Raw genomic sequence first — 27,975 nt, 5'->3', positions numbered from 1 at the left:
TTCACACTGACTTCAAAGGCTTAAAAGATCTGTAGCGTAATTTAGCTCGGGGCCAGTCCTAACTGTGTTTTAAAAGGAACCAGTTAAATCGTAACATCCATTCCACACCGAACAAATCAAAAGTGATGTCAGACATGGCATCTACTTGTATTAATTACAAATCCACTACTTAACAGTGTAGTGATTATTAATTTAATTATGTTATGATAAATATATATATATATTTTAACCTGTTTTCAGTCACTCTGCTCTACAACAGTTGGGTTGAGTGCTTTGCTCAAGGACACCTTGATGGTGGCTGTTAAAAGAGGGGAGAGTGCCACTCCCCCAGCCAATCTGGGGATTCAAACTTTTGTCCTTCATCACAGGGCCGTTCTCTACCCTCTAGGAGAAATCAGCTTTAATTAAAAATCACTCCTAAAATTTAAGCGGGCTTCACATTCACTGTCAGAGAGCTCAAGTCATTATGAATCAGATCAAAACGTGCATGTGGGGGTGGATGGTTGTGTGTGTCTCTGAGTTTTTCAATAGTTTGTCACTGAAATGTTATGAAGAGGAGTCGCACACACAGATACATCAGTTACCATGGCTGCAGTATGTCTCTGTGTTAAATCAATCGATATAATAAGTTTGTACTGGTATAAGGACTTTAGGAACTCCAAATAAAATTGTCTTTAACCTTGCAGTGTTTGCTTACACAGAGAGGTAGGTTAAGGACTCTTTGGTTTAGCTCTATGACTCAACACCATGTTAACAAGAATAATATCTGAGCACAAGGTGTTCTATTAACCATATGGTGTAATATGTGTGGATGGGCTGCTCTGATCCAAATTTTTAAACCTGAGGTATTACCCTACGGCTAGACAGATGCACCCTACTGATGAACTAGATGAGATGGCAGAAATGTGTGATCACAACTTCTGCTTGTAATGGGACTTTTGCTGCGTCTGTACCACACTTTGCCTTGTAAACAGCTGTCTCGAGTGGCCGGCTGCCTTTCCGTCACGACCAGAGTCCTTCAGACTTGGCCAGACTGTACACAAAATCAATACGGCACAGAGAAAACACTGAGCTAAATCAGGTCGTTACATAGCCGGCGTTTGGTAAGAAACAACCGTTAGGGCTCTATTATCTTCCTTTGTGCTGAACACAGCACCATGAATCTTTCCAAGACTGAAACTCCAAGTGAAACAAACAGATACACCATAGTGATAGGGACACTTAGTAATTGATTTATTTAATAAATAAAAAAGCCATATCGCACGCAATACTGTGCAGTGCAGTATTACAACCTAAGCACTGCATGCAGGTCAATAAACTGTTATTTTGCGTTCATTTGCTTCATTTTACACACTGCAGACAAGTTAATGCAGCAGGAGTAAAGTGAATGGACTTAGTGGCAGGAAGCCAAAGTTTTAAATGAACTCTTGCACTGGCCAAGGAAGATTCAAAAATGTAATGGTAAAGAAACGTCTCAGTGCCTTTAGCCTTCATCAGAGTGAAGACTTTCAGCCTCACAATTAGGCCTGGATAGAAATTGATGCAAAAAGGTATTACGGGTAATTTCTAATTACAAAGCCACATGTTTGTTGAAGAATTTGGGGCTTTGTTAAGAAGACTTATACAAAAGTTTAGTCATCCAGAAGATTACATAGTTAAAACCTAACTTTCTACAAGCACAAACAAGTAAATCTACTACTGGGTGCTGGGAACAATGTACAGATGTATTTATAGATAGTATACAGTGATAAACAACTATTGCTGCATCTGGTATGCACACCAATGAAAACTGGCCAACTCCATCTGCTAAAAAAATAGCAGCATGTAATCAACAGCTCAAACAAGGTGAGATTGCCATCATCTGCTTTTCTCAATATCACTAATTAACTTTTAATCTCACTTATTCTTTTAATTATATTTTGTTTCTAACTATTAAAAAATGTGTTATGTTTTGTTTCATAAAGTGTGAAAGCTCAGAGTAACTAATCGCCCATGCTCCACTTGTGTTAGCTCTACTACTACATGACAATTGGATAAAATGCTGCATGCTGATTAAGATCATGTAATATGGTTGAAAGCTCCAAATTAGCTATTAAATAGACCTTGAGATCAGATTGTTTGTGACCACTTTAAAACCACACTCATACATCTAAACCTGCAACAACTAAATAATAATTAGCAACTATAATCAATAACTAATGTGCTGCCCACTGCTCCGAAGCATGATGTGTTCACTGGTGTGTCAAAAGGATGGGTTAAATGCAGAGGTTGAATTTCTCCATTGTGGGACCAAAGAGGGAATCTTAATATCTAATATTGCGGGTATTGTTACTAATAATAACATTGTCATGTTTCTGGCTACATGAGTAATATTAGTCCAATGTTCACTCTCTTTAAGATATAAAAGAAAGAAGTGTACATAGCCTCTGGGTATGGTTGCAAAAGAAGTCCAACTGTAAAGAAGTCTATGAGGAAATGACTCTACTTCTCACTTGATTTATCACCTCTGGGTCTAAAAAGTGAAGCCTATAGAGAATAGCCTGAAACCGTAATTCTTTCTAACAGCCAGCAGGGGCGACTCCACTGGTCGCAAAAAAAAAATCAGATTGCATAGAAGTCTATGAGAAAATGACCCTACTTTTCACCTGATTTATCAGTAAACATGTATCTTAATGAGTCTACTTCAATACAGCATGATCTTCATTTTGTAAATCATGGTCCCATGTAAAGTAACATAGACGATAAAGCAGGGTATACTTTAGGGCGGGGCTACCTTGTGATTGACAAAGCGCTACCATGGTGGACTTATCAGGATAGAGCCATAACAATGCCAACCAATGTCACTGAGGACATTAAAATAGCTGTTTCAGAGTGCTGTCCATGTTTTCATCTAGAACTTTGTCCTTTCAAAGTGTGTTTTCAGGTCATGATTGTTCATTTTGGGGGCCTAAAAATGTCTTGTTCAGAATTTATTCATGATAAAAGACACTCTAAGGAGTCAGCTATTTTATTTATTCATTTAATTTAATTTACAGTAAGTACATTTTGTCCTAAAGGATGCACCTTGCTAACCAAACGTGCTATATAGCGCTCATCAAAACTTTACAACGGCCAAGACATGAGGCTTCAAAACATTAAACCGATCAGCGATGTCATGCTGCCATGTCTACTTCTTTTATACAGTGTATGGCCTCATCAACTCCTGAGGGAAATATCTGGCTCCTTAGCTGCTAGATGCTCCACTGTGTTCATCAGCTAATTGCTAACTGTGTTTGCTGTTTGCTGCTGAGCACGTAGCATTCAGTTTGTGAGATTTAAAGCTGCCTGCTGCGGCTTGAAAGGATGCCAGAGAGTGGTGAGAGTGAACCAAACAGTAAAGTTGCAGGACGAACTGCTAAACAATGAGATGAAGTTTGCTTTAAAGCTCCTTAAAGCTGAGAGGTGCTGCAGATTTGGCTGATAATTCTACTTGTGAACTCTCCCACATTGTTATTTGATACATTTTTATTTGAAAAATATTGATGATAGCAGCTTTTACAGTAAGTAGTTTTACTAACAAGTAGTTGTAACAGCCTCCGTTCTTGATGTATTGAAATGCAGCTCCAGTTTCAGCAGGGAGGTGGTAATACTGCAAGTCTTTTGTCATGTCGAGATGTCTAAAATCAGAGGCTACAGTAATAATAGCGATGTAACTCTATAGCAGCACACTGAGACCTGTTAAGAGCGTGAACACCAGATCCAGCAGACTGTCTGAGTATACGCTCGGATAAGTTTGGCTCCAGGGGACCACAAGTCAGCAGGATAAATGACTTTGGAAAAGAGATTCATTACTTTGCATTCATAATTGACTGTTACAGAATATGCTATTAAACAACACGCAGAAAAAACATTCCCATTTTCTCCTACATATGTTTGTCAACTGAGAGCTATTAATTCTACTCTGGGTGTTATTTATCTCAGTTACAGCTCAGATGTTGTTGGTGAGTATATTCTTCTGTACTTTCGTCGGATTTCAAGCACTTTGTTTCTGTAAATATTTCCATTTGATCCATATCTCGGACCTGCCTGACAACTTTATTTCAACACAAATCGATATTTTACCTTGTCTTTATCCCTCATGGACCCTTTGCCGAGGATGGACATCTTCACTCCCGTCTCCTCTTGTAATCGTTTCATGGAATTTCCCCGTGGTCCCAGCAGCTTCCCGACAAAATTAAACTGTGACACAGGAGAAAAAAGCAATCAGACACCTTATCAATGCTTCCAATATATGTAAGAGGAGGACAAATAATGAAAAAAGCTGACTTTTAGGTGAAGTGAAATGTTTATGAAGACGGCCTTTTTGTGCTGCATGTTCAAGGAATTTGATCCATTTGGACAAAAGGTTAACCATAAAGGATGTTGGCTGACCATTAGTCATCCATTATCAATATAATCTCACATTCCTTTCACCATTCATCATGTGGGAAAAAGCTGTAATGCAGCCTGTGATAAATCAATAGAATTGTGCTCTGTATGTAGCACATTAAAGGTGAATGGGACTCTCCTCTGCAGTCCAGCATAACATATGCATCCATCCATTTGCTTGAACTGTGCCCTCACTAGTCATGTATCTTATTGGCATTTCGGGTCATCCATGTCGTGCAGAAAGAAAAAAGGAAACATGGGCTCAAACCAATAACGTTTCTGAGACTGTTTCAGAGGTCAGCGCTGAGATAAAGTCAGAAATAATGAGTTTCTTCCCAGTGGGAAATTAAGTAATACTATCCAGATGACAAACTATCAGATTCAAGCCTCGGGGCTCTGACTATCATTTCCCTCTCGCTGTGCACCAGCTAGTGTTCATATTGAGAGAAGTAGCTCTGGGTTGTTAAAGCGCAACACTGCTGATATTAGTGGTGATTAATCCAAGAGGTGATATTCACAACTGTAGTCAGATGGGTCGTTCCTGAAGAAAAACTGAGCTGAAGATCAATTAGAAAGCAAGAGAAACGTTTAATACTTGAAACAAGCCCCTAAAAGCTACTCACACACTACTTTTTAAAATGTAATAAATGGATTGACCTTCAAACGTTTGCCGCTGGATGAGATGATCAGAGACCACCTCCAGTGCTGAACAGGTGGTCAGCCGCCCACCACAACACACTCTGGCCAACCCTAAAATGATATTAACCTTTTCACAAAGCAGCTTCTCCCACTGTGGCTGAGCGGATAATAACTTCATTGCCAGCTGTGTGGCTGCTGCAACTCAACTCCGACAACTGCACACTCAGCTTATTTCATGAACATCATTAACATCACGAGTGAACGCTACATCTCAGGTTAGGGAGGCGCCAGGGGACGCAGTGATGAGACCATCTTTTAGAAAAAAAAAATCCCCACTGTCCTTGCCCGTCCTCTGATCTGAATGATTAAGGCACCTTTGTGGATGCCTTTCTTCACAGGGGTTGCTTTGACAGGACTATCCTATAGCTGGCAGGGAGCTTGAGAGCAGATGGTGGTTGCGGCTAAGGCGAGAACGCGCTCGCTAGGCGGTAGAAGAAGAGTGGCCTGCTTTCATTAAGCTAATGAATGTCTGGAGACACTCTGCTGCTCCATGGCGAGCAATTTGGGCTTTAGTACGGGGCATGGTTCGGTGTTAAATGAGGTTTGAAATGATGCAATGTGCCCCCTGCAGTGTCAACACTGATAACTATGCAGATATTAGACGGAAGAGTGTTGTGAATACAATGATTACGTACAAAGACATTTAAGACGTTGCACAAATTGCAATTTAAATTGTTATTTGTACTTCACAATGTGTAAATTCTACATGAAGGACACACATTTAATTGAGAGCTTTTGTGCAGGGTGAATTCTAATATATTCATCTCCATATTAATTGTGAAAATAAGTCATTTTTATAAAGTTCTGTGTTGTAGAAGTCCACAGGGCGTAAAGCAGGAGGTGAAGGTTGAGTCACATCACACTAATGTGAATCTGCAAACCTGCTAATGCAGCTGAGCAAAGCACTTTTCTATGCAGCCTCAGTGACTGAGGCCTGTTCCTTAGTGGTACTTTGAAAAAAAGATTACAAAAGTAATCTCTTCTCTAGTGTCAGGTGTGGTGCCTTTGAGAGCTCAATGCACTGCAACATGCAAATAGATAAAACACGTGCAAACTCGAAAACACACTCAGTAAATTTAGTACACAAATGCACAGTATTGTAGAGGTATAAGATTGGGTGGGTGTACTAGGTTAGGTTACAAATGAGGAAGTGGGTACACTATGGCAAATGCTTTTTTGGCCTTTTGGTGGGTGTACTGTAAGATGCCAGAAAAAGAGGTGGGTATACCTTCATATGCCATCCACTGAATATGCAGTGATGAAACACAGAGCAAATACAAAAAACATAACCTGATACAGAAATGCCCTGCTAAATACATTAAATACAAGTAATTATTTACAAAAAAAAAATTCACACTCACACCTACGGGCATCTAGAGTTGCCAGTTAACCTGATCTGCATGTATCTTTGGAGTGTGGGAGGAAACGGGAGCACACAGAAAAAACCCACACAGTTAGAGGCAGAAAATGCAAACTCCACACAGAGAGGCCCCAGCAGGCCAGCAGGTTCAAACCTACAGATTTTTTTTCTGTGAGGCAACTAAAGCACAGTGTCCCCATAGAACCTTTGTGTATAGAGATCCTTGGACAGCGATCCTCAGTCTTTTCCAGAGTCCAGGCGGAAAACTTAAGGGGCAGAGCTTTTTTTTTATCTGGGCCCTGAGGCTCTGAAACGACCTGCCTGAGGAAATAAACAGTCTGAGTCGTCGTCTTTTTCTAAGTCTCTTCTAAAAACTGCACTTTTATCGGAAAGTATATCCTAATTTTAGATTTAAGTTATCGTTTATTTGTTGTTGTTTAACTTGCCTTTTCAGTGACTTTATTTAATTCGATTTAGTTATGCTGGTGGTTTCTGGTTTCATAAATGAGATCAGTTCAGTGATCAACCTCTATGCAAGTATGTTTTAAATCCGTACAGGCATATTATCTAAGATATTGGCACCAAAGTCTGTGAATTTTTTAGAAAGTGTTATTCCTTAGTTCATACTTTTCAACAGGGTTGTGTTCTGTAGACAAGGCGTATGAAAATTGGCATTATCTGTGACAGACACACAACTCGTAGCTGCCACAAAGATGTGTAAACCTTCTTCTTCTAAATTTGGAAAACAGCAACTGACTCACATTTAGGTGATCCTGCTGAGCCCAGTTTATTTATTTATAATTCCAGAGCTCTATATTTTATGGAGACAACAGCTTTTCAGCAGAACAACGGTGGAAAATGTTGGAGCACACTGACTTATCTTTCCAAAGCAGTTTTATACATGTAACGCACCAAAACATCCTTGAACACTGAAATGTAAATATTCATATGGCCTGGTGAGTGAAGTCTGACCACATATGGCTTATCATACATTATGTAAAGCAATATTACCACTGTTGCCTATTATTTATTGATGAAAAAACACTGTGTTTGCTGCCGGCTGTGTTTTATCTTTATTTCATATCACGCCACCTTTGTGCCCTACGAGACCCCCAGATCTCCGAGAACACACAGTAACATCCCAGCTGGGAGTCAGAGCAGCACACAAGAATATTTTTTCATATGCTCAAAATAATGATACATGTAAATTTTTAACACTCTCATGACCCTGAGTCTTCAATACCGCTAACCTTACGTGATAATAAAAGTAAACTAGGACTGCGCGCAGTACTGAACGGGCCCTCGCAGTACACGGGGCATGCTGCCGTCGGGGTGTGTGCGTTACAGGGGCCAGTCTATACCACCCCTATGAATTTCATTGCCTTAAGTCTTATGGTCTGGGCACAGTGGCACTCATAAAATGAAACTGCCGCCAGAGCGCCACCTAGGGGCCGATCAATAATATCTTCAAGGGTTATCCTCAGGAGGGCAATGACAATAAGTATACCAAGTTTGGTGTTAATCCGACCAACCACTGTGCTCGGGGTAGGTGTAAAACATAATACTTGCTGTAGCCAGCAGGGGGCGCTATGACTGTGTGTAAGTATTGACATGTGGGTGTGTCCCGGGATGGACCCTAATCACGTGTGTGAAATTTGGGACAGATTGGACAATGTATGGTCAAGTTATGCAGTCTCGTGTGTTTTGGCGAGACGCCATATTTTGCCGCCATGCCAAGCCCACATAGTGTGATGGTCGGTAAAGATGTATACAACTTTTGATCCCAAAGGCTTTGTTATGGTGCTGACCAAGTTTGAAGTCAATTGGATAAAATCTGTAGGAGGAGTTCGTTAAAGTATGCAAGCTGGAAATGGGTCCAAGAGGCTTTTTGGTGCGTCTCCACATGAAGCATGTGTGTACCAAATTTTGTGGTTCTACGTGAAACCTACTGCTGGGGCTAGGTGTAAAAGTGGTTACTTCCTGTTGCCAGCGGGGGGCGCTATGACAATGTATCAATATTGACATGTGGGTGTGTTCAGGGCTGGACTCTAATCACGTGTGTGAAATTTGGGACAGATTCGTTTATATATGGTCAAGTTATACAGTCTCGTGTGTTATGGCGAGACGCCATAATTTGCCGCCATGTTACGCCCACATAGTGTGACCGTCGGTAAAGATTTATACAACTTTTGATCCCAAAGGCCTTGTGATGGTACTGAGCAAGTTTGAAGTCAATGGGATGAAATCTGTTGGAGGAGTTATGTAAAGTATGCAACATGGTCATTTTGTGAAAGGGGGTGTGGATAAAGCATAAGGGGCGGGGCGTTATGAAATATTGTTATGTGGAAGTGTTAAGGGCTGGACTCAGATGAAGCCTGAGAAGTTTGGACCAGATGGGACAAAGTATGTGGAAGTTATAATGATCTCGTGTTTTATGGTGAGACGCCATAATTTGCCGCCATGCCACGCCCACAAAGTGTGACCGTCGGTAAAGATTTATACAACTTTTGATCCCAAAGGCCTTGTGATGGTACTGACCAAGTTTGAAGAGAATTGGATGAAATCTGTAGGAGGAGTTTGTTAAAGTATGCGTAAAGTAAAGTAAAGACTTCCTGTACGTTTTAGGACATGGCTTCCACTGACTTTTTGGTGCGTCTTCCCATGATACACGTATGTACCAAATTTCGTGCTTCTCCGACAAACCAGTGTGAGGATATGAAATTTAGGGGGCGCTAGTGAGTCATTTTGCCACGCCCATTCCCGCGAATACTAGAATACATAAATTTCATGGGAGAGCGACGTATATTCCAAAAATGGTGAGTTTTTGAATATGATAAAGCCCCCAAATAAGCGATTGATTACCCGGAAAAATAATAATAGACGGACCAATTACAATAGGGTCCTCGCACCGTTAGTGCTCGGTCCCTAATGAAAAGAGAAAGCTCATTAAAAAATGCAAAGAGATAAAAGCAGTCACATAATAAAAATCACCAACCTCTTCATGACTTTTTGTGCAAAACTAGTCTGACATTAGTATTAAATAAGTCCCATGCAAAGTATAAATATATTGAAATTTTGTCAAGGTGCTGTATGCTGCAAAGCTAATAACACAAAAACCTTTTTGGCTTTTAAGTTGAAAAATCAGCACGGTGGCCGCGCTTTAATGCAGTTCAGTGGGGCCCGGCAAGATTTGCAGATGTCCTGAGGTACTTACTGCCAGGTTAGTGAGGTGTGCTATTGGGGAAGTCCAGGTCCTGTCTGATAGAAGGATTAAAGCCTCAGGTAGAGGTTTATGCTTTAATGACAGCTATGGATGACTGGGCTGTGAGCGTGTCAGAGGAGTGTGTCCTATCAGCTCCACAGACATTAAAGGGAGCAGGTGAGTGGTTGTTTGGTGGGAGGAGATTTACTGCTCACCTGGTTCATTGATATCTGATATTATGGTCTGACTTCATAACTGTTGCTCTAGTCAAGTGTCTTTGGTCAAATAATTAACAAAACAAATTCAGGACAGCAAAAAATATTCACAGTTTAAAGGCATTTCACTGAGTTAAAGCGTAAACCAGTTAAAATCCCCAAAATAAGAGAATAACTATTATTATCACTCATTTACTCAGTTGCAAACCTAAATATTTCCTTTAATGTTCAACATCTTCATCACCTCAAACAGAAGCATAATGTTCTGATAAAAATGTAACAATTCCCATTAATATGTAAACCCTGAACTGTCACCCAGATGGCCTCCTCTCTCACACACACAGGCAGCAAACACAACAAATATCACAATCCCTGTATATTTTAACAGGTGACAAACAACTTGAGCCAAGATCAATACAGACGAGCAGCCAGCAATGCCAAAGTGACGCAACGCTACAAAAGCTGTTTAAGACCATGAAACCGTTCCAGACAAGCTGTGTTCTGCTGTCAGAGCAGCAGCGACATTGCCTTCCTGTTGAAGCAAAGAAAAATCAATTCATACAATCTTTTTCTGCAAGTCTCTAACAAGCTGTGGCCTTTAAAATGACTAACGACAAACACTGCCTCTTTTTTACATTGAATCCCTTCCGCTTTTTCAACAACTGGAGAGGCAGAGCTTTACAAATCCTGCTCAAAAGAGAGCTTATCTGCAACACTGTTGCTGCGTCTTTACATAACAAGTATACAATGCTGTATTTATACATTTTCTTATTTGGCTGTTAGTAAACAGGAAATTAAGGCACTTTTCATAGATACTAGGCAAGTGTTGATCAAGATTCTACAATTCAATGTCATTTAGGAGATGTTTTTACCCAAAGTGAAAGATGAATTAAAAAGACAACACACAACTTAGTGCCATTATGGCCGCGCGAGCAGTTGCAGCGGCTCTTAGCTCTCCAATTTGGTGTTTTTTGTTACTTCTTTTGTATGTTTTCCTGAATGTGTGTAGCGCCGACGCCACATACAGTCGTCAAAATTTTATTTATTTATTCTATTTTTATTTTTATTTTTTTTCGTGTATGTATATATATATTTTGAGTTTCTTATCTTGCACCAATGGGAGTTGCACTCCAATTTCGTTGTGTATATATACAATGACAATAAAGGCTATTCTATTCTATTCTATTCTAGGACATAAGTGCTTTTAGGTAGTGCGTGTGAATAAAATCAAGATGGATCAGATAAGATTGAGTAAAGCTCAAGAAGCATGCAAGCAGACCTAGGCATACCCTAGTTAGTTACAAAATTGTTGATTATGGTTCTAATCTGAATGCAAGTCCAATATTGATTCTCATTTTCTTCCCTCTATGATCTTGGTCTCCATCTCCTGAGAATGATAACTGGCTTTTTAGCTGCTAATTGCCTGACTGTGTTCATCAGCTATTCTCTAAAGCTGTCTGCTGCTGTTAGAGATGAGGTTAATAACAATAGTGAGAGTGTAAACGAGATAGATAGATATTAGATACTTTGATAATCCAGAGAATTTCCAGAGAAATTCAAGAAAACGTCAATCTCCGGGCCTGAAAAGTGAAGCCAATGCATACGTTGCTTAAACCTGCATTCTTTTTAAGATTGTATGCAAGTCAAGACGAAAATAAACGTACTTCTTACTTGATTTATTACCTCAGTAAACATTTTGTTTTTGAGATTACTGTCCCAATTGTTAGTTTCAAGTCTTTCAGTCATTCATTCAGTAATGGCCCTGTTTAGAGTAAAATACATTACTTTAGGGAGAGCTACCTAATGATTGACAGGTTGATACCACAGTGCATTGTTTGTTTTTGGCTTTTCAAACTTTTTTTTCCTTTCTCAGTGTGGTTCATGGTCTTGAACTCAAGCCCTCATAGTCAGAGTCCACTATTTTCATACAGTCTGTGGTTGTGGGAGGAGCTGAGGGGAACCGTAGAGTCATTGATAATTCTCTAGTTGTTATTACGAACTGCAAACTACATTACATGTAGTCATTTGATCCATTCTTATTGATTAGAGCAGCTTTAATACAAAAGCAAAAACGTTTTGTAAAACATTGATTTCTTTATTTTAGTCCCCCCATGTCTTCCTATAGCTGTCTCACCAAGTGTTGCTATTGAAGACAATTTGCTTTAATTTTCTCCAGCTGTGAGCAGCTCCTCCTTTTCTGTTGTGCATTGTGTTGTGGGACAATAGTGTGAATCATGAGCACACTAAAAAACAATCGAATCTATACTGCAAGCTGACATTTAACAAGATTTTTTGTCACATTTTCAGAAAAAAACCCTCTTAGAATTATTATTTGGTATAGAGCTGGGTCACATATGTGCGGAGCGATTGTCAACATGGAGAACCATTTTATTATTTTATTCTGTACTTTATTATACCTTGTGAGCAGCATTGTGGCAGACAAAGTCATCACACAAACACTGACTCAGTGGAAATCCCGGAGTGAAACTGTGATGCTATCATACAAGTGCTTAATTTTAATTCACACTCTGTACTCCCTCTACTGTATGCAACACTTATCTAAGCAAAACACCTTTCCACATGATAGTCCTTTCTGTGGGACACTGACATCTCTGGGCAGACAAAAAATGGGATTCCTGTTTGGGTAGAGCACAGCTGCAGCACTATTTAAAGGTCACAATAACCCAAGACTGATAAGCTCCAAATTGTGGCACCCACAAGGACAAAATACAATTGAATGTGTTGTGGTCTGCGTACTGTATGTACCTGCAGACTGGATAGTTAAAGCAAATACCGCAGAGGGGTAATACTTTAAAAACAAGCTTGTCTGGATGTGACAAGAGTGGAAATATGTCTATTTTGTTTTTAACCCAATCAAAAAGATTCTAATTAAAAGGGCAGAAATAATTTCCCATTCTCTCTTTCAGCCACACACACACACACACACACACACACACACACACACACACAAACACACCCACACACACACATACACACACACACACACACACACACACACACACACACACACACACACACACACACACACACACACACACACACACACACACAAACAAACAGAAGCAGAGGAGTCCCAGCACTGGACTCACACAAGCAGACAGTATCAGCCATTGAAAATCCATTTCATGCCCCAAGGTTATGAGATGCTAATCAAGCTGTCTCATTAAACAGCAGAGGATAAATTCTAGTTAAGCGATAATGAAAATGACTGCACTGCTTAATCATATTTTTTTGCTGAGTAAATAGTGTTCTCAGGGTACAATTTCCAGGCTTCCGTAAGAGTGCAGCGAGTGTATCATTTGTTTGCATGTCAAAACGGGACAGGTACAGATGTACCTCCTCTTCTCCCGTTAACCGAGATCAACCTTGTTTTCAAGGTTTCGTCCCTTTTTCAGAGGAGATTAAAGAAAGTGATGGGAAGGTCACTGGAGCAATACGGCGAGGCCAACTTTCTTTATCTTGACAGGCTATAAACGACAACAAACCTAATGTAGATTTTACAGAGAGTGGTGCACGAAACACACAAGTTGTCCCCTGTGAATGATGCACACAACTGGGGCCTGCTTTGTACAAGATGCATCATGCCTCCAGCTTTTATCCATATAGACTGATGGTGTAGCAGCTGCAGCCTCACCATGTCTGAAATTTCAACTGATTTTAGTATCAAAACAACCACATTTATACAGCAAAACACAACTTAAAACTGTTAACTTAAATTATGAAAATTGTGGTAAAATATGTTTTTACTCGCATATTAGGTTGAGCATAAATCCAATTTTGAATAAATATGTACCTTTGTGAGCTCTCCACCCAGTAAATAACAATGAATTTTAGATGCTGACAGCTAAAAGTGAATTCATTATTCAGCGCGGAAGGGTAGTGTGACATGCACAATATATTATTGGTTTACAGATGCTTTGTAGTTGATCGGGGATGATTTTGTGAGAAAATAAAGGAGGAAAATACAATATAGCAATCATGATTTTACAGTGAAAAGCCTGAAAATTAGCTGTCTAGACTTTATCATATTATATTCATATATATTCCATTGTATTATATATTATCCTATAATTAATTATGATATGTTAATTTAGCATCAGACGTTTGAAGTCAGGGTTAATATTGATTTTAACCTGTCAGCAGCAGGAAGTTATGTCTGTTGTATTATAGACTAGACCTCCGCCAAGGCTGATGGTGCATTCACATGCACCTCGTATGGTCCCAGTTTCCAAGTTGGGAAGTTGTTCTTCAGACTTTTTTGAGCCTGAAGTGGTAATGTAGAAACAGCATGGACAGCATATCTATCTATCTATCTATCTATCTATCTATCTATCTATCTATCTATCTATCTATCTATCTATCTATCTATCTATCTATCTATCTATCTATCTATCTATCTATCTATCCATCTATCTAATCCATCCATCCATCATCTATCTATCTATCTATCTATCTATCTATCTATCTATCTATCTATCTATCTATCTATCTATCTATCTATCTATCTATCTATCCATCCATCCATCCATCCATCTATCTAATCTATCCATCCATCCATCCATCCATCCATCCATCCATCCATCTATCTATCTATCTATCTATCTATCTATCTATCTATCTATCTATCTATCTATCTATCTATCTATCTATCTATCTATCAGTAAGTACATAAAATTAAGTTTTAACAGCATACAATTATTTTTTCAAGACTCAAAATCCCTAAGATTCAAACCAACAACCTTCAGTCTTCAATCTCCCTGAGCTATCTCCTCACAGCTGCTGTTTTTGGTTGTATTTAACTTCTTCATTGTGGTGTTAGATCTTACAGTTTTTCTCAGTCACTTTGGTGCATTTCTCACATCACTATTAACATTTGCACAACAGTTAATGCATTTCTCAAAAGAACTGCAAAACCTAGTTGATAACCTGCAAAAGCGTATCACTTGCTCAAAATGGACAGCTCATTCCTCAAAAGCAAGTATGTCAATGAAAGTGTCAGTGTCATCAAGATGAAAAGTTCTGACACCATGTTTATGAACGAGATAGTCAAATGGCTCTGTCATGTTTTCATTATGACAGTTTACTCTGTAAATGTTTTCCAACGCAAAAAAGTCAGATTGTGGTGACACTACCTGAAAATGCTCAGGACAGCAAATTACTATTTGCACAGCCATTTGAAAACTACAGTAAAGTTACACATTACTGTATTTAGTGAGGTAACTGAGTAAAAGACACTGAATATGGATTTTTCACATTTTCACTGCATATGCTCTTTGCAATTCTAATTTGTTCACAGCATTGTGCAAAAGAAAAAATACACCCTTATTTACAACAAACTCCCTTTGGTTAGAGCTGTGCACAACTGTTGGAAGTGAACATACAACATACATAATACTGTAAATCATTCATGCACATCCAGACGTTCCTCCCTGTCTGGCCACATAGTTTCATCTACATCACAGCCAATATCATCTCTTGCAATGCAGCGAGGAAAGTATCTCCTCGAGTGGCGAATCCACCCTCTGCAGGACTCTGCTGTGATGTCATCACATGTCATCCCCTTCCTTCCTGCACCCTCACCCCTCTTACACAAGGCTGACCTTCCATTTCTGTGTCACAGTGTTGTAGAAATGGTACACTATATGTCCTGCTTGGTTCATATATGCTTGTAAAGTGTTCATTTAGCTCTAAAGTGATTGTAGATAAGTGATTGTAGAGAAGTGGCTTATCATGCATCATGGATGCAACTAATGCGTCACACAGCCCTTCTCGTCAGTGAAAGCCGAGGTTCACCTGAGAGAAATTGTTCAATTTAGGAGACATTTTCAGAAAAAAAGGATTTTAAAAAATTTATAAAATTTGCTTGACAGATTTTAACAACTAGTTCAGCATTTTTGTATGTAATGACTCAAGCAATGACATGAGCACGATTAGTTTTGTATGGAATGACTATCCAGCATTCGCAAGTATAGTTAATTTTGACTGACATGACATAAGAAATGATAATGTTATAAAACAGCAGAGTTGTATGAAAGCAATTGATGCATGTCCAAAAGCATTTGCAATTTGTTGCAAGGAATGAGAGACTGCTACTATGATGTGCACAGACGGCTAAATGTTGTGGAGGTTGGAACCAACAACCTCCTGTCTTCTAGTCAGTCTCCTATCACACTGCGCTATAACTTCTTTTTTTTATAATATTTTTTGACATTTTATACTATTACCATGACTAACAATATTTTTAAAATCACTTTTAGGCATTTTTGGACAATAAACAGAATTACTTTTTTCAACATAGTATGATTTTTTTTTTCTCAAAATTTGGACATCTCATAATTTGGTGTTTTTTGTTATGTCTGGAAAAGCCACCCTACTACAAGTATCAACAGACTGTGATAAGACCATTTTGAGAGTATTGGTGCATTTCAAATTCTTATGACTTTTTCACGAAAAATTTCAACATCTCAGTGTTTGAGTGATAATAAAAGCACAGGAAATGGACCAGGAGAGCCATGAATTATGATCAGAAAACTAATCTTTATGATTTATTCAACACTACATGAATGCAGCATAAATGTCCTATCTAGCAATGACAAAAAAATAATTTGTGTATCCACCCAGTGATTCAGATCCTTGCCAAATTTAAGGAGTTTGTCCTTGGCTCATGCTACACCTTTTTTACCAAGTTACCATGAAAATTAGGTCCCTAGTTTTTTCTGGAATCCTGCTGACAAACAGACAAACAAACACCATAAACACAACCTCCTTGTTGGAGGTAAAAAATGTAATCAACACCAAAACTGTGTTATTTATGTTCAATATTTCATTGCATCAAACTGCTTGATGATGGCTGAGATCATAAATTAAATGCAGTTTTTAGCATATATTTGGTACAATAAAATTGTCCCTGCTAGATAAGTACAATTTAATTAAATGTTCACACAACATACAGTGTTGGCACTGACTTGGCACTGGTTTTCTCTGTTGATGCCAAGTTATATTCATATTTTAATAAACTGCTTTTATATTTTCAAATGTAGCCTGGTGGCTATGTATCCGCTAACACACATACTGTGTGGTGTCATAGTAGTTCTTCTCTTTCTGTCTGACTCAAAGCTCAAGTTTTAGTCACTTGCTTTATTGCATTTTAACAAAATTTATTAACATTAATTTCTCAGTGCAGCTGAAACATTTATGAGCCTGAATTTTGTTTTGTTCTCACAGAACCAGACCGAGCAGACATTTTCCCAGCAGACATTTTGACTTGTCATAGCGGGTGAAGCAAGTAACACTAATGAGTCCTTACATCAAGGTGAGTGTGTAAGCCAGCATGCCCAAGACCAAGCCTGTAACAAAACCTGTGCTTTTCCTCAGTAGGCTATGTGTCTGTCAGCACCCCATAAAGAATGATTTCATCAGTACTGGTTGTTTCACCGTTAGACGACATAAATCTTCCACGTGTCATGCTGTCAAATCTGAGACCATGCGGAAGAATTCTCCCAAGTAATAATTTAATTACTTTGCATTTAATTACGCTGCGGCAAGATGGCAGCTGTAAGCAAGACTGAGCACTGTTTGACTGCTGGATCGTGAAAGAACAGATTTATGACATTTTATACTTTGCCACCAGTGACAGAAAGTAAGACTGGACATTATTGAATAGCTGTGACACAAAAGTGAGCCTCGTAGGGACATCTCAGGAAACTGATATACCAAGTAACCTGAGTTCTCTGATCCATCTAAAGCTGTTAAAAAAAACCTTTTTGCACGTCTAAGGAATATGTTTACCTGCATTCTTATAAAAAAAAACAGGATAAATATAGAGTAATATTTTGGTCTGAAAACATGTCTATGTTTAGGCATGTCTATGTCAAGCTGTGTCAAAAAAATGTCAAAAAAGTGTCTGAACTTTGTGAGGCTGTGTGCTCCATCTCACTCATCTTTCTAAGCTTTCCTCATCCTCTTTGCGGGTCGTTCACTCGATCAAAGAGTTACTTTATGTGGCTAATTACCATCAACTGAAAGTGCAGTGTTACCAAGATGTTCAAGATAGTGACACTGCAGTGTCTTGTGGGGTGCTGACTGTGCAATTAGGTCACAGAAGTTGTTGTTGGACAACTGCTCCGTCCCTCTGGACTGCACTGCTTTGCTTACTTTGCAGAGCTGGCAGTATTATGTTCACTACTCGGAACTAGGATTTTGATCCTGCGTATTTTGCCTTTTATGATCATAAGTACATGTTTCAGAATACTTTAAAAAAAAAAAATCAATCTCAGTGATTCTCAGGTGTTTCAAACTCTAAGCTCCACTGGTTTTCATTAACCAGGAGCTGACTCACACAGGGGATGTCAGGTAAACGTTAGAAGGTACAAGAAAAAACGAGTACTCCATCAACAATCATTTCATTTCACGCCAAGAGGAAAGTGTCTCCATAGGATCAATATGCTCAACATTATTTGCGAGAGTAGATACTGCAGTTCAATTCAAAGTCACAGGAAGAGCCATTCCCAAAGATGTTTATTCCTAGCTTTATATTCAGTATGTGTTATTAAAATTCAGGTAAAATGTAGTGTTCACAAACAAACTAGAATTACCACCTAACAGTTATATGCCTCCACCAGCCTGCCAAGCTGCAGTTTATATCCATGTCTGTCCAGACTTATATGTAGCCATGACAGTAGACAATGGTTCAAATATGGATGTTGCTGCAAAGAAGCATGGATGTTTCACTCTCATCTTCAACCCGGCAGCACAAAAGATCTATAAAATCCCCACAGTCTGGGTGGACACTCAAGATTAGTGTCACCAATTCAGCATCTGGCCATTATCCCCCCCCCATCTAACCAGTTCATCCTTGAATCTAAGTGGACGTTCTGCCCTCCCTCAAGTGGTGGCTGAGATATCATATTCGTAAGAATGCGACTGAAAGACCCAAAAGCATAATGGCACCGGCCACGGCTCTCGGAATAAAAATGTTGTGCATTTGGAAACAAATTGCACCTAATGAGGCAGAAATACTAGGACAGAAAGACATCCCTGAGTCACTCTAGGTCTTCTGCTCCCAAGAAACTGTCTCAATTGGCATTTTTTTTTATAGATTTGAAATCTATTTAATAGAGTGAAGAGTTCCTGAACACAGCTTAATTACTTTCTCAACACTGATCCTGAGGAGGAAACAGCAAATTGATTTCTATGGAGTGTCCTGGGGGGCTCACTGGACTAAAGCACTCTGCCTGTGAACCTGTGGCGTACTTAAATGCTGCTCTGCCCTCCTGACATCCTTGTTTCTCTAGTCCTGCTCTAATAAGGCAGACCCAATCAGGAAGCTACATTCAAAACATCATGTGACTGAAATAAAGTAGTTGTAAGATCATGAAACAAGGGCAAGACTAAACAAAGAAAGGAACTTGACCTGAGAGAGGTAGCAGGACAAATTTCAAAAAAGAAAAGAAAAATGCATGCTGTCAGTATTTTGTTGACCATCTCTTCCACACAACTTGTTCACTGAGCAGTCGAACCTGCAGCGACAACGAGAGGAAAAGTGACCAGAAGTGATTCATTTCAAATGAGCGCTTGGAGACAAAACGTGTCAGGGAGCATGGAAGCAGAGAGCTGAGCAGCGTTCGACCGTATATTTGAGATTTTAGGAGAACAAAGTGCAGATGATGATGGCAATTCTGCTGCAAACTGACAGCGAGGAACAAACCCCGTAGGTTTTACATGATGGGAGGTGCTGGCAAGGTCACAGCAAAACATATAATCAGATTTGCTGGACAGGAACTTTAAAGACTTCCAAAGAAGTTCCATTTTTTGGCATATTAAAAAATATGGCGTACAGAGTGAAACCTTTTATACAGTCTATGAGTGAAACACAACATCACAGGGACTCACTGTAACAACAATGAAGTGTCAGTTTTGGTTTATGAACCTTAAAATGAATAGTGTTTAGCTACTCATGGATGTCAAGAGTCCTATTTCATCATATACTCTTATTTCTATTAGACTACAATGTAATGGAAAGCAGTTAACTATTTTGAGAAATCACCATATATCTCAAAATCAATAACATATATTTGCAGATAAGATTTGAAATGGTTTGATTGAAAAAATATAATTTGTAACACTGTGTAACAGCTAGACATAGAGATATACTGTATGTACAATAAAAATATCATATAAAAAGTAAAGCATAGAAAAAAACAATATTTATAGAAAAGAACAAACTACTCCCTGGCGATCTGTTTGTCTACAGTTACAAACTGAATGCAGTATATTCTGTAGTTGCAGAGTGAGACAAATAATCAATATACTATATCAAAATATGTTCTGTTGCAATCCATGTTGCTACACTGCTGCTATTATTCTCAGCTGCCTGTTGCATGAATGTATGAATGCAGACTCGGTGGAGCAGGTTTCCTGATTACAGAGGCAGTAAAGCCTTTTGGATCTCCACGAGCAGCTGCGTGTTGTTGCTTAGCTGCCTGATGGAGCAGCCTCATTAGGCTACATTTCAAACTTTGTCACTACTGACATTTCATAAGTCAGAGTAAGGCGTGCTGTGTCACATGGTGATTTATGGTCATTGTTCTTCACTATACCCTTGAGTGCTTTAGTGCACTAAAAACTTTGTTTTTTGATGACTATATCAAAATAAGCAGACACAGCATGGTGACTTTCTATTAGCCTGTTTGAGGCTCAGTGGGATTTTCGGTGCCGAAAAATATTTGTGCAAAGAGGTGAAACAAGACTAAGAAGCACCATCCAGCTATTGACAACTGAAATGAATGATACATAATAACACACACGCACACAAACACACACACACACACACACACACACACATGCACACACACCCTGCCTTGAGGTTGAGAAGGGTCCAGCTGCAGAGCTCTAAATTCAGGGCCTACCTTCTTCACAGGACCCTTTGTGGTCCAAGCCTGGAGGAGTTAGAATTGAAGTCTGAAATTGTGTATGGAGGCCAGAGATGATCATCAGAATATGGATAGCATAACGATTAGAGGTGTGAATCAGCAGAGGCCCCACGATACGATTGTATCCCGATAATTGAGTCACAATACGATATTATTGCTATTTTAAGCATTCTGCTATATGGTGACTATTTTTATACACTAAATTGCAATTTAACTGTTTAACTGCATTTTGTGTCCACAAAATTAAATTCAATCAAGAATTATTTTGTCAAAAAAGTGAAAATTGTCTATTTATCTCAACTTAACTGTTATCAAACATGTATGGAAGACAACAGTTGCAGCATTTTCTCAAACTTTCCTCAATTAGCTTCCCTGCTCTGAATTTTTTTAAATGAAAAAAACCTAACTTTGCAGCGTTATTTCAACAACTTCTCGATACGATATCCTTACGCACATGGTGCCTATAGATCTTATAGTTTTGATATGATACCAGTATCAACAGTATATTCTAAAAAGTGAGATAATAATAAAAAAATACGCAAAACATTGCGATACTATGCTGTATGGATTTTCCCCCACCTCGAATAAAGATGCATTCATTATAAGCTACATGACTTCTACCAATAAAGCAATACAACCTTAGTGAGCATCTAAAGCAAAGTAATGTTATGTAAACCAGCAGCAAAAGTCGTGTGGTTTATTCAAAGTAATGAAATCATGCAATTGTATCCCGATGACCGTCTCTGGAATTATTATTGATAAATACAACAAATAATACACATACATATGTAGCCTAAATGTGAATCACCCATCCAATATGGTGCCAGAGGTGGTCCTGAGCCTGGAGCTCTGCAGGGGAGCTCTTTTATTGCAGTCATTTGAAAATACCTCAAATTTAATCTCTGGTCAATTTCCTATTACAGAAAAAAAAAAATAGGATCTTAAATGTGTACAGAGCTGTTGTTTCTTACCTTTGGATACTGTTGGATTGGAATGAGAACTCTTTCGGAGAGCTTGATATTTTTATTGCTGATGATATCTAGGTATTTCTTCGTGTCACCATCTTTCCTCAATTCATCACCTTCATACTTTTCAATCTCTGCAGAAAAACAAAACAATAAAAAAGACAGATAAGAAGATAATTAGTTTGTTATACAACTGATAAAGCATCAAGTCAACATCTTCACATCTGCTTTGGAGCCCGCTGCAGCATGACAAACAAACCAGGCTGGGGACACATTAGGAGAAATGTAACTATGCATTGCATTACACAGTGAATTTTGCTGATTATTTTGTGTCTCCGCTGTAAATATGCTCACACTGCAAACTTTAATGATATGAGATTATCCCGCTGACTCCTGATACGTCCTTTTACATCGGGCCCTGTAATCTCATGATCCAGTAATTCCAATCAAAATAACAACAGAGGCGAACAGTCACACTCAGCTTTCTGTGCCTCACTTCGCTGCAAACTGAGCTCTTGAGGGCTGTCAGCAGTCTCTGATCCCCACACAGCACGGGACTCGCACAGATGGCGGATTAAACGAAGAAAAAAAAAACGCTTGATGTTATCGTGGTAAAAGTCAATTGGTGTGGTTAAGATTAGATCTGTGAACTTGCATATTAAGATCATATTTGCAGATCATTGGTTCCAATCAAACTGCAGTATACCTCCTAATAATTTGCGAGATGGGCAAATCCTGTGCAAATTGGCCCAATAGTGCTCTCATGTGTCCCCAGCCTTAATGCAATAAGATGAAAGATGAGCAGTGGATATTAACTGTCCGGCTCAGCTTGACAGGAACACCCTGCATAGTGCTTTTTCTTGATTGATGCATTTTATAGCACTTGAGCTCACTCGCAATACATCAAGTGCTCTAGAAATGAAGCTATCTGTTGTCCACCTAGCGGGAATCCTCCTCTGTCGCTAATTAATACCCAGTGGAATTACAAATATCAGCCTGCAACACACTGGCTGGACAATAAAAGATGCTCCTGAACAAGGCTCCTTGAGCTCCCGAGCTGCTATATTGAAACTCAAGAGTTCATTTAGTCTGGAGCACTTCACCCTTATCTGAGCTGTCAACCACCAACGGACAAAGCTGTGAGGTTAAAAACAGCTCTGGTCAATTGGACATTTCATTACAGAGCAGACGTTCGGACGAATAGATTGCTTAAATGTTTTATCCCTGAGTTAAATTTGAATAAATGCATTTCTTCATTCTGTTCACTGAGGAGATTCACTATGGAAAGAAAACTGTCCTCTGGTTAAATCCGCCTGAAAATCCATGTAACACATCTCTGATTTTCACAAGCTATCAGTTTGTGTGGAAATAATATTGCCTTGTTGGAAAATATCCCAAGCAAATGGTCCTTCTCAGACTTTTCCTTGCTGTGACCTTCTGAACATCCATAACTCCAGCTTAATGATCCCTCTGTTCCAGGCAGTTTCAATATTCACTCACTAGAGCTCCCTAATGGCCAGTGGTTTCAGTTTTACACCATGCATTAAGATCATTTGTTTGATGTTGCTATTGTCTGTGAAATCACCAAGACCAAACTCTAGCAGCTTGAAATGCACCGATTTCTTCCAGCGTGACACAATCTCTCTGATTGTGCCTGATTGTCCGAGGAAGATCTGTTAAATTGGAACATGCTGGTACCGTTTTTTGCAGTTCTCTCGACGACTCACCGAAACTGTTAAACTGCCTCAAAACTAAAGCTGATCAAAATGGGAGTGAATCTTAAAAATACCTTTTGATTGAAGTCAGTGTGGAAAAGCTAACTAACACTTACTGATGAAAGAGTTTTCTTCATTACTTTTCAGAACTGCTTTCTGAGCCAGTTAATTTTTTTTTTTAAATCAATCAAATCATTCGAGCTCATGCCAAAAAATATACACTAGTAAGTGTAAATCTTTACGTACCACAATGAGACTGCATAGAAAGGACTGTTCGGTAAACTCTGTGAACTGGTAGCTCCTGCCTCTGGGTACAGACTGTGCTTGAAACCTCTTGCTGAATCACAGATTGAAAGACCTGCTCCAACCTTTTATTCCCATCCACACTGCTGGTTCGCACCTGCTTATGTGACACTCTACTTTAGACAGGTGTCCCAGGATAGCAGGTGTTTACAAAATGTGTCTTTTAAAAAAGAGCATTTATTTATTCTTGCCTGAGGAGACAAATCAAACACATACTGTGGGGTGCAAACACATATTGATGCATATTTTGAACTAGTTCTGCTTTACATACAGTAGACAGGGTACTGTATGGTGACAAGCTGAAAATATGAATACAGTATATGTATAAATGAAGGAGCACAGTGTTAACAAAGGGTCTCTGGGAATGTCAAAGGCCACCACAGGTTCACCACAGACTGAAATATCCCATCAACTAATGGATGGACTGCCATGACATTTTGGTACAGGCATTCGTGGTCCCCAATCGTTATGCCTTTGGGGATCTTTGACTTTTCCCATAGCGCCATTATCAGGTTAAAACTAAGCGGAAACCTTAAACCTGCATTCTTTCTGATGCCCAGCGGGAGACCACTCCACTGGTTGCAGAAGAAGTCTGATTGCATAGAAGTCCATGAGAAAATGACGCTACTTCTCACTTGATTTATTACCTCAATAAAAAATTCCCAAATGAGTTAATGGTCTCCTTCACTAGTTTTAGTCTTCTTCAATGCAGCGTGATGTTCATTTTGTAAATTATGGTCCCATTTAGAGTAAAACAGATGATAAAGCACCGTATCCTTGTGTGTGATTGACATGTTGCTAGTACGGCACACTGTGTGTTTTCGACTTAGAACTTTGACCGTTTCACAGTATGTTTTTACTTTATAAAAGTAAATGTAACATTTTCCTTGCCTTAAAATGTCTTATTCATTTTGAATTCCAAGTGCACTCTGGTAACCAAGCCAGCTACTAGCACTAGCATTAGCTAATAACTTTGTCCTCTTCCCCAGCTCAACCTTTTGTTCAAATATGATAATTTCTGGTTTAGAAAATAAAAAAAACAAGATGGCAGCTGCCAATATGCCACATTTGAGGCAACAGTAAGCCACAAAATAAAGGGTGGCGACATCCACTTCTTATATACAGTCTATGGTTAAACCTGCAATTTGACCAACATGTTGAATTGTGACTAAATATATAACTATTGACTCTCTTATGAACCTCAGCTGTACTTTGTGTCTAGTGCTTATATTAAATGATGTTATGCATGTTAGCATAATGGCATTAGCATTTAGCGCAAAGCATCCCTGTGTTTAAAAACAGCCTTTAGAGCTGCTAGCATGGATGTAGACGAGACTGTCCTGTCAAGAACAACTGCACCAGTTTCTACAAACAACCCAAACAACAAATTTTTTTGTTCAAGCTGTCTAGCAGCTGTAAGAATTATCAGCAAGGCGGAACAAAGGTGATATTGATTTAAAGCCACGTACAACCACAACCACAATAACAACCACATAGAAAAGATGCTTGGGCAGATGGATGGGTCAACAAAACACCGGAGCTGAGATTTAAGATCAGAAAATGCTTCAGTGTTTCATTCCAGAGGAAAAATTGTGTTTTGTTCTTTAATTTTGAGAGCTTTTTGCTTGCTGTAGTTTTAGTCATTTACATAGGCCTACATTTTCATGTGTATTTGTTGGTGATCCCATAAACTAAAGCTCATTTGGATTTGAACTGTTTTTAGTGCTCATTGTTCCAGGTTTCATCAAGCAATTTGTTTCTTAATATCATCAAAGATTAGTTTTGGTGCTCTGCATGTGGGAGAGAATTTCTTCTTTTAATGTTTTCATTGTGAGGTGTTTCATTTTCAAATGGGTATAATTGTTCATATCATTTGAATAAAGTAATGGTGTTTTCCTAGGCTGTGAACATGATTATACTGTGGTTATACTCCGGAACACTGCATGATGGGAAACACCTTTATTCTGGTTTGCAGCCTGCCAGTGAACTCAGAAGATTTGAGAGAAAGAGGGAGAGAATAGGAGACAAGGAAAGAGAGAGAAAAAGAGGAAAATGAGCTTACAATGTTTAAATCTGGGGAAACGTTCACACCAGTATCATCGTAGTCAAATACAAGGCAGGGAGCGACGGGAGCTTGAAGATCAGAGCAGTGAGAATGTGCTTTGAAGGTCACTGGTTTCAGTCCTCACACAAGATGAAAAAAATGTCATTGGGGGAACTGAATGAGTAAAACACTCTCAGCGACTATTCTGGTGCTCTTGATCCCCTCTGTTGCGCTGCCCAAACTGCTTCAGCAGAGCTGCTCAGTGGCCAGAAAAAAACAACAACACTGTGGTTTAACTGGGCAGCTACCAGATAAATGTGTGCAACTGTTTTGCTGAGAAAAAGAGAAAATGTGCTCAGTCAGCCTGCCATGGCTTAAGGTTAAATACATCTGCTTTGGTCTGCATGCAGCAACACAGAACATCAACACTGACTGAAGAACAGTTTGAAGTTTTTTTATTCCAAACATCTGTAAAATGGCAGTTATTACTTTTCGGGGCATTGAGATATGCCATAAATACACTTATTGTGATGGACTGTTAAGCAGAGATATAACAGGTGATTTAGAAAAAAAAAATAGACATCACCATGAAACTTCCCCAGTTGATTACTTGCTTTTCGATATTTTTTTTGTATTCCAAATTTTCTAAAAGTGTATGTTTAAATATGCAAGTGAGGCATTATCTTAACAAATTTGTGCTAATTTGCATAAAATTCCAGCAAAGAAATCTGAACATTCCATATAGCCAGGTTGAAATTCTTCTGTTGACATATTAGATTCATGTTTTAGGAGTCAAATGTTCTATAAATCAAAATGACACTGTAAAGTTTGGTTTATGTCGGTTCTACTTAAGCAGAGATATCCAACAGTATTTAAATATATGTATTGTAAAATTCCACACATTTTGCACAACACTACAGGCTAATTTTTTTTTTTTAAACTAACAGATATCACCATAAAATTTCCCAGTTTATTGCTTTTATTAAGACTTTTTTTTGTAAATTTAGCTTTCTGCAATTTGATGTTTAATTATGCAGTTAACGCATTATCTAATGCTAACTTTTGTTGACTTTAATAGAAATGTACAGATTTGTTCTAGGAGCAAAATAGATGAGCCCAAAATCAAAAAATGCACTAGTGCACGAAAAATTGATGAGCCTCATGCAAGAACATTTTTGTATTGTTATCTTAACTTTCTCTTATTTATACAGGACTTCCAAACTCAAAATCATGTTTCTGCCTGGAGTGTCTCGCCTTTAGTGAAATCTTTCTCAACCTGCACTGACTTGAATTACAGCCATCAAAAATGTACTAGAAGCTCTAGCACAGTTTGCTAAAAAGAAACATAAAATGTCCTACAACATCTGGGCTACTGTCTCTACATAAATATCATGTATATGGTTCAATAACATCAGAGTGTGCTGCAACATTTGTTGGAGATAATATGTTTACTGCTCAGCTGTTTATTCTCACGTTGTAGCTTTATTGGATCTCAGTTGTTTGCCGTACAGTCCATGCTACTAAAGGATGCACTTTGTTTGACTGCTGAAAAGGAGCTGTTTGTAAAATCTGTGATGATGTCGATGATATCAAATTGTCTCTTACTACACTGCCGGGGGGTTGATGTTGTTTTTCTCTGCTGGGTCAACATGGATCCGAAGAAAACTGATCTAAATAATACAGGCCATGATAATAAATCAAATTAAAATGTCTTCTTCCAGCATAGGTTTGATGAATCCTCACAATGTTGCTGTGTCATGCCACGCAGGGATTTGACGAGATGAAACAGAGCAAGAAGATGCACCTCATCACACCTAAGAGAGCAAACTCAGGATGTCCTGATATCTGACATGTGCTCTGTGTAGACAAATAATGCACACAGCAAGCATCCTTTCCATTTTCGCTCGGCTCACCTTTTATTTTGCAAAGCTGGCTGAAAGATTGGAAACCTTGAAAAACCTTGAAAAACCTTCAAACGGATGGACGAGCATTAGAGAAAAACTGCAGATAGTAAAATGCTAGAAAACCATATTTGAACCTCAGACTTTCATCACAGTTTTGTGTGCATTTTGGCTGCACATTGCTAGCTGAACAGCACTTGTTTGTTTAATGG

At 38.8% G+C, this 27,975-nt stretch overlaps 1 protein-coding gene across 1 annotated transcript in view; it reads right to left on the bottom strand.

The window, feature by feature from the left end:
- Positions 1 to 27,975, bottom strand: part of khdrbs2 (KH domain containing, RNA binding, signal transduction associated 2) — an 82,608-nt gene that overhangs the window by 44,562 nt on the left and 10,071 nt on the right. Inside the window, exons 2-3 of the mRNA XM_059359671.1 lie at positions 21,807 to 21,934; positions 4,102 to 4,218 (exon numbers count right to left, since the gene is read on the bottom strand). Coding sequence (XP_059215654.1) covers positions 4,102 to 4,218; positions 21,807 to 21,934 — 245 coding nt within the window. The remainder of the gene's footprint in view (positions 1 to 4,101; positions 4,219 to 21,806; positions 21,935 to 27,975) is intronic.

The sequence above is a fragment of the Centropristis striata genome, chromosome 20 (assembly GCF_030273125.1).
Source record: "Centropristis striata isolate RG_2023a ecotype Rhode Island chromosome 20, C.striata_1.0, whole genome shotgun sequence".
Lineage (NCBI taxonomy): Eukaryota > Metazoa > Chordata > Actinopteri > Perciformes > Serranidae > Centropristis > Centropristis striata.
Note: the sequence above shows the minus strand (reverse complement) of the source record. Positions and strands in the feature narration are given on the sequence as shown.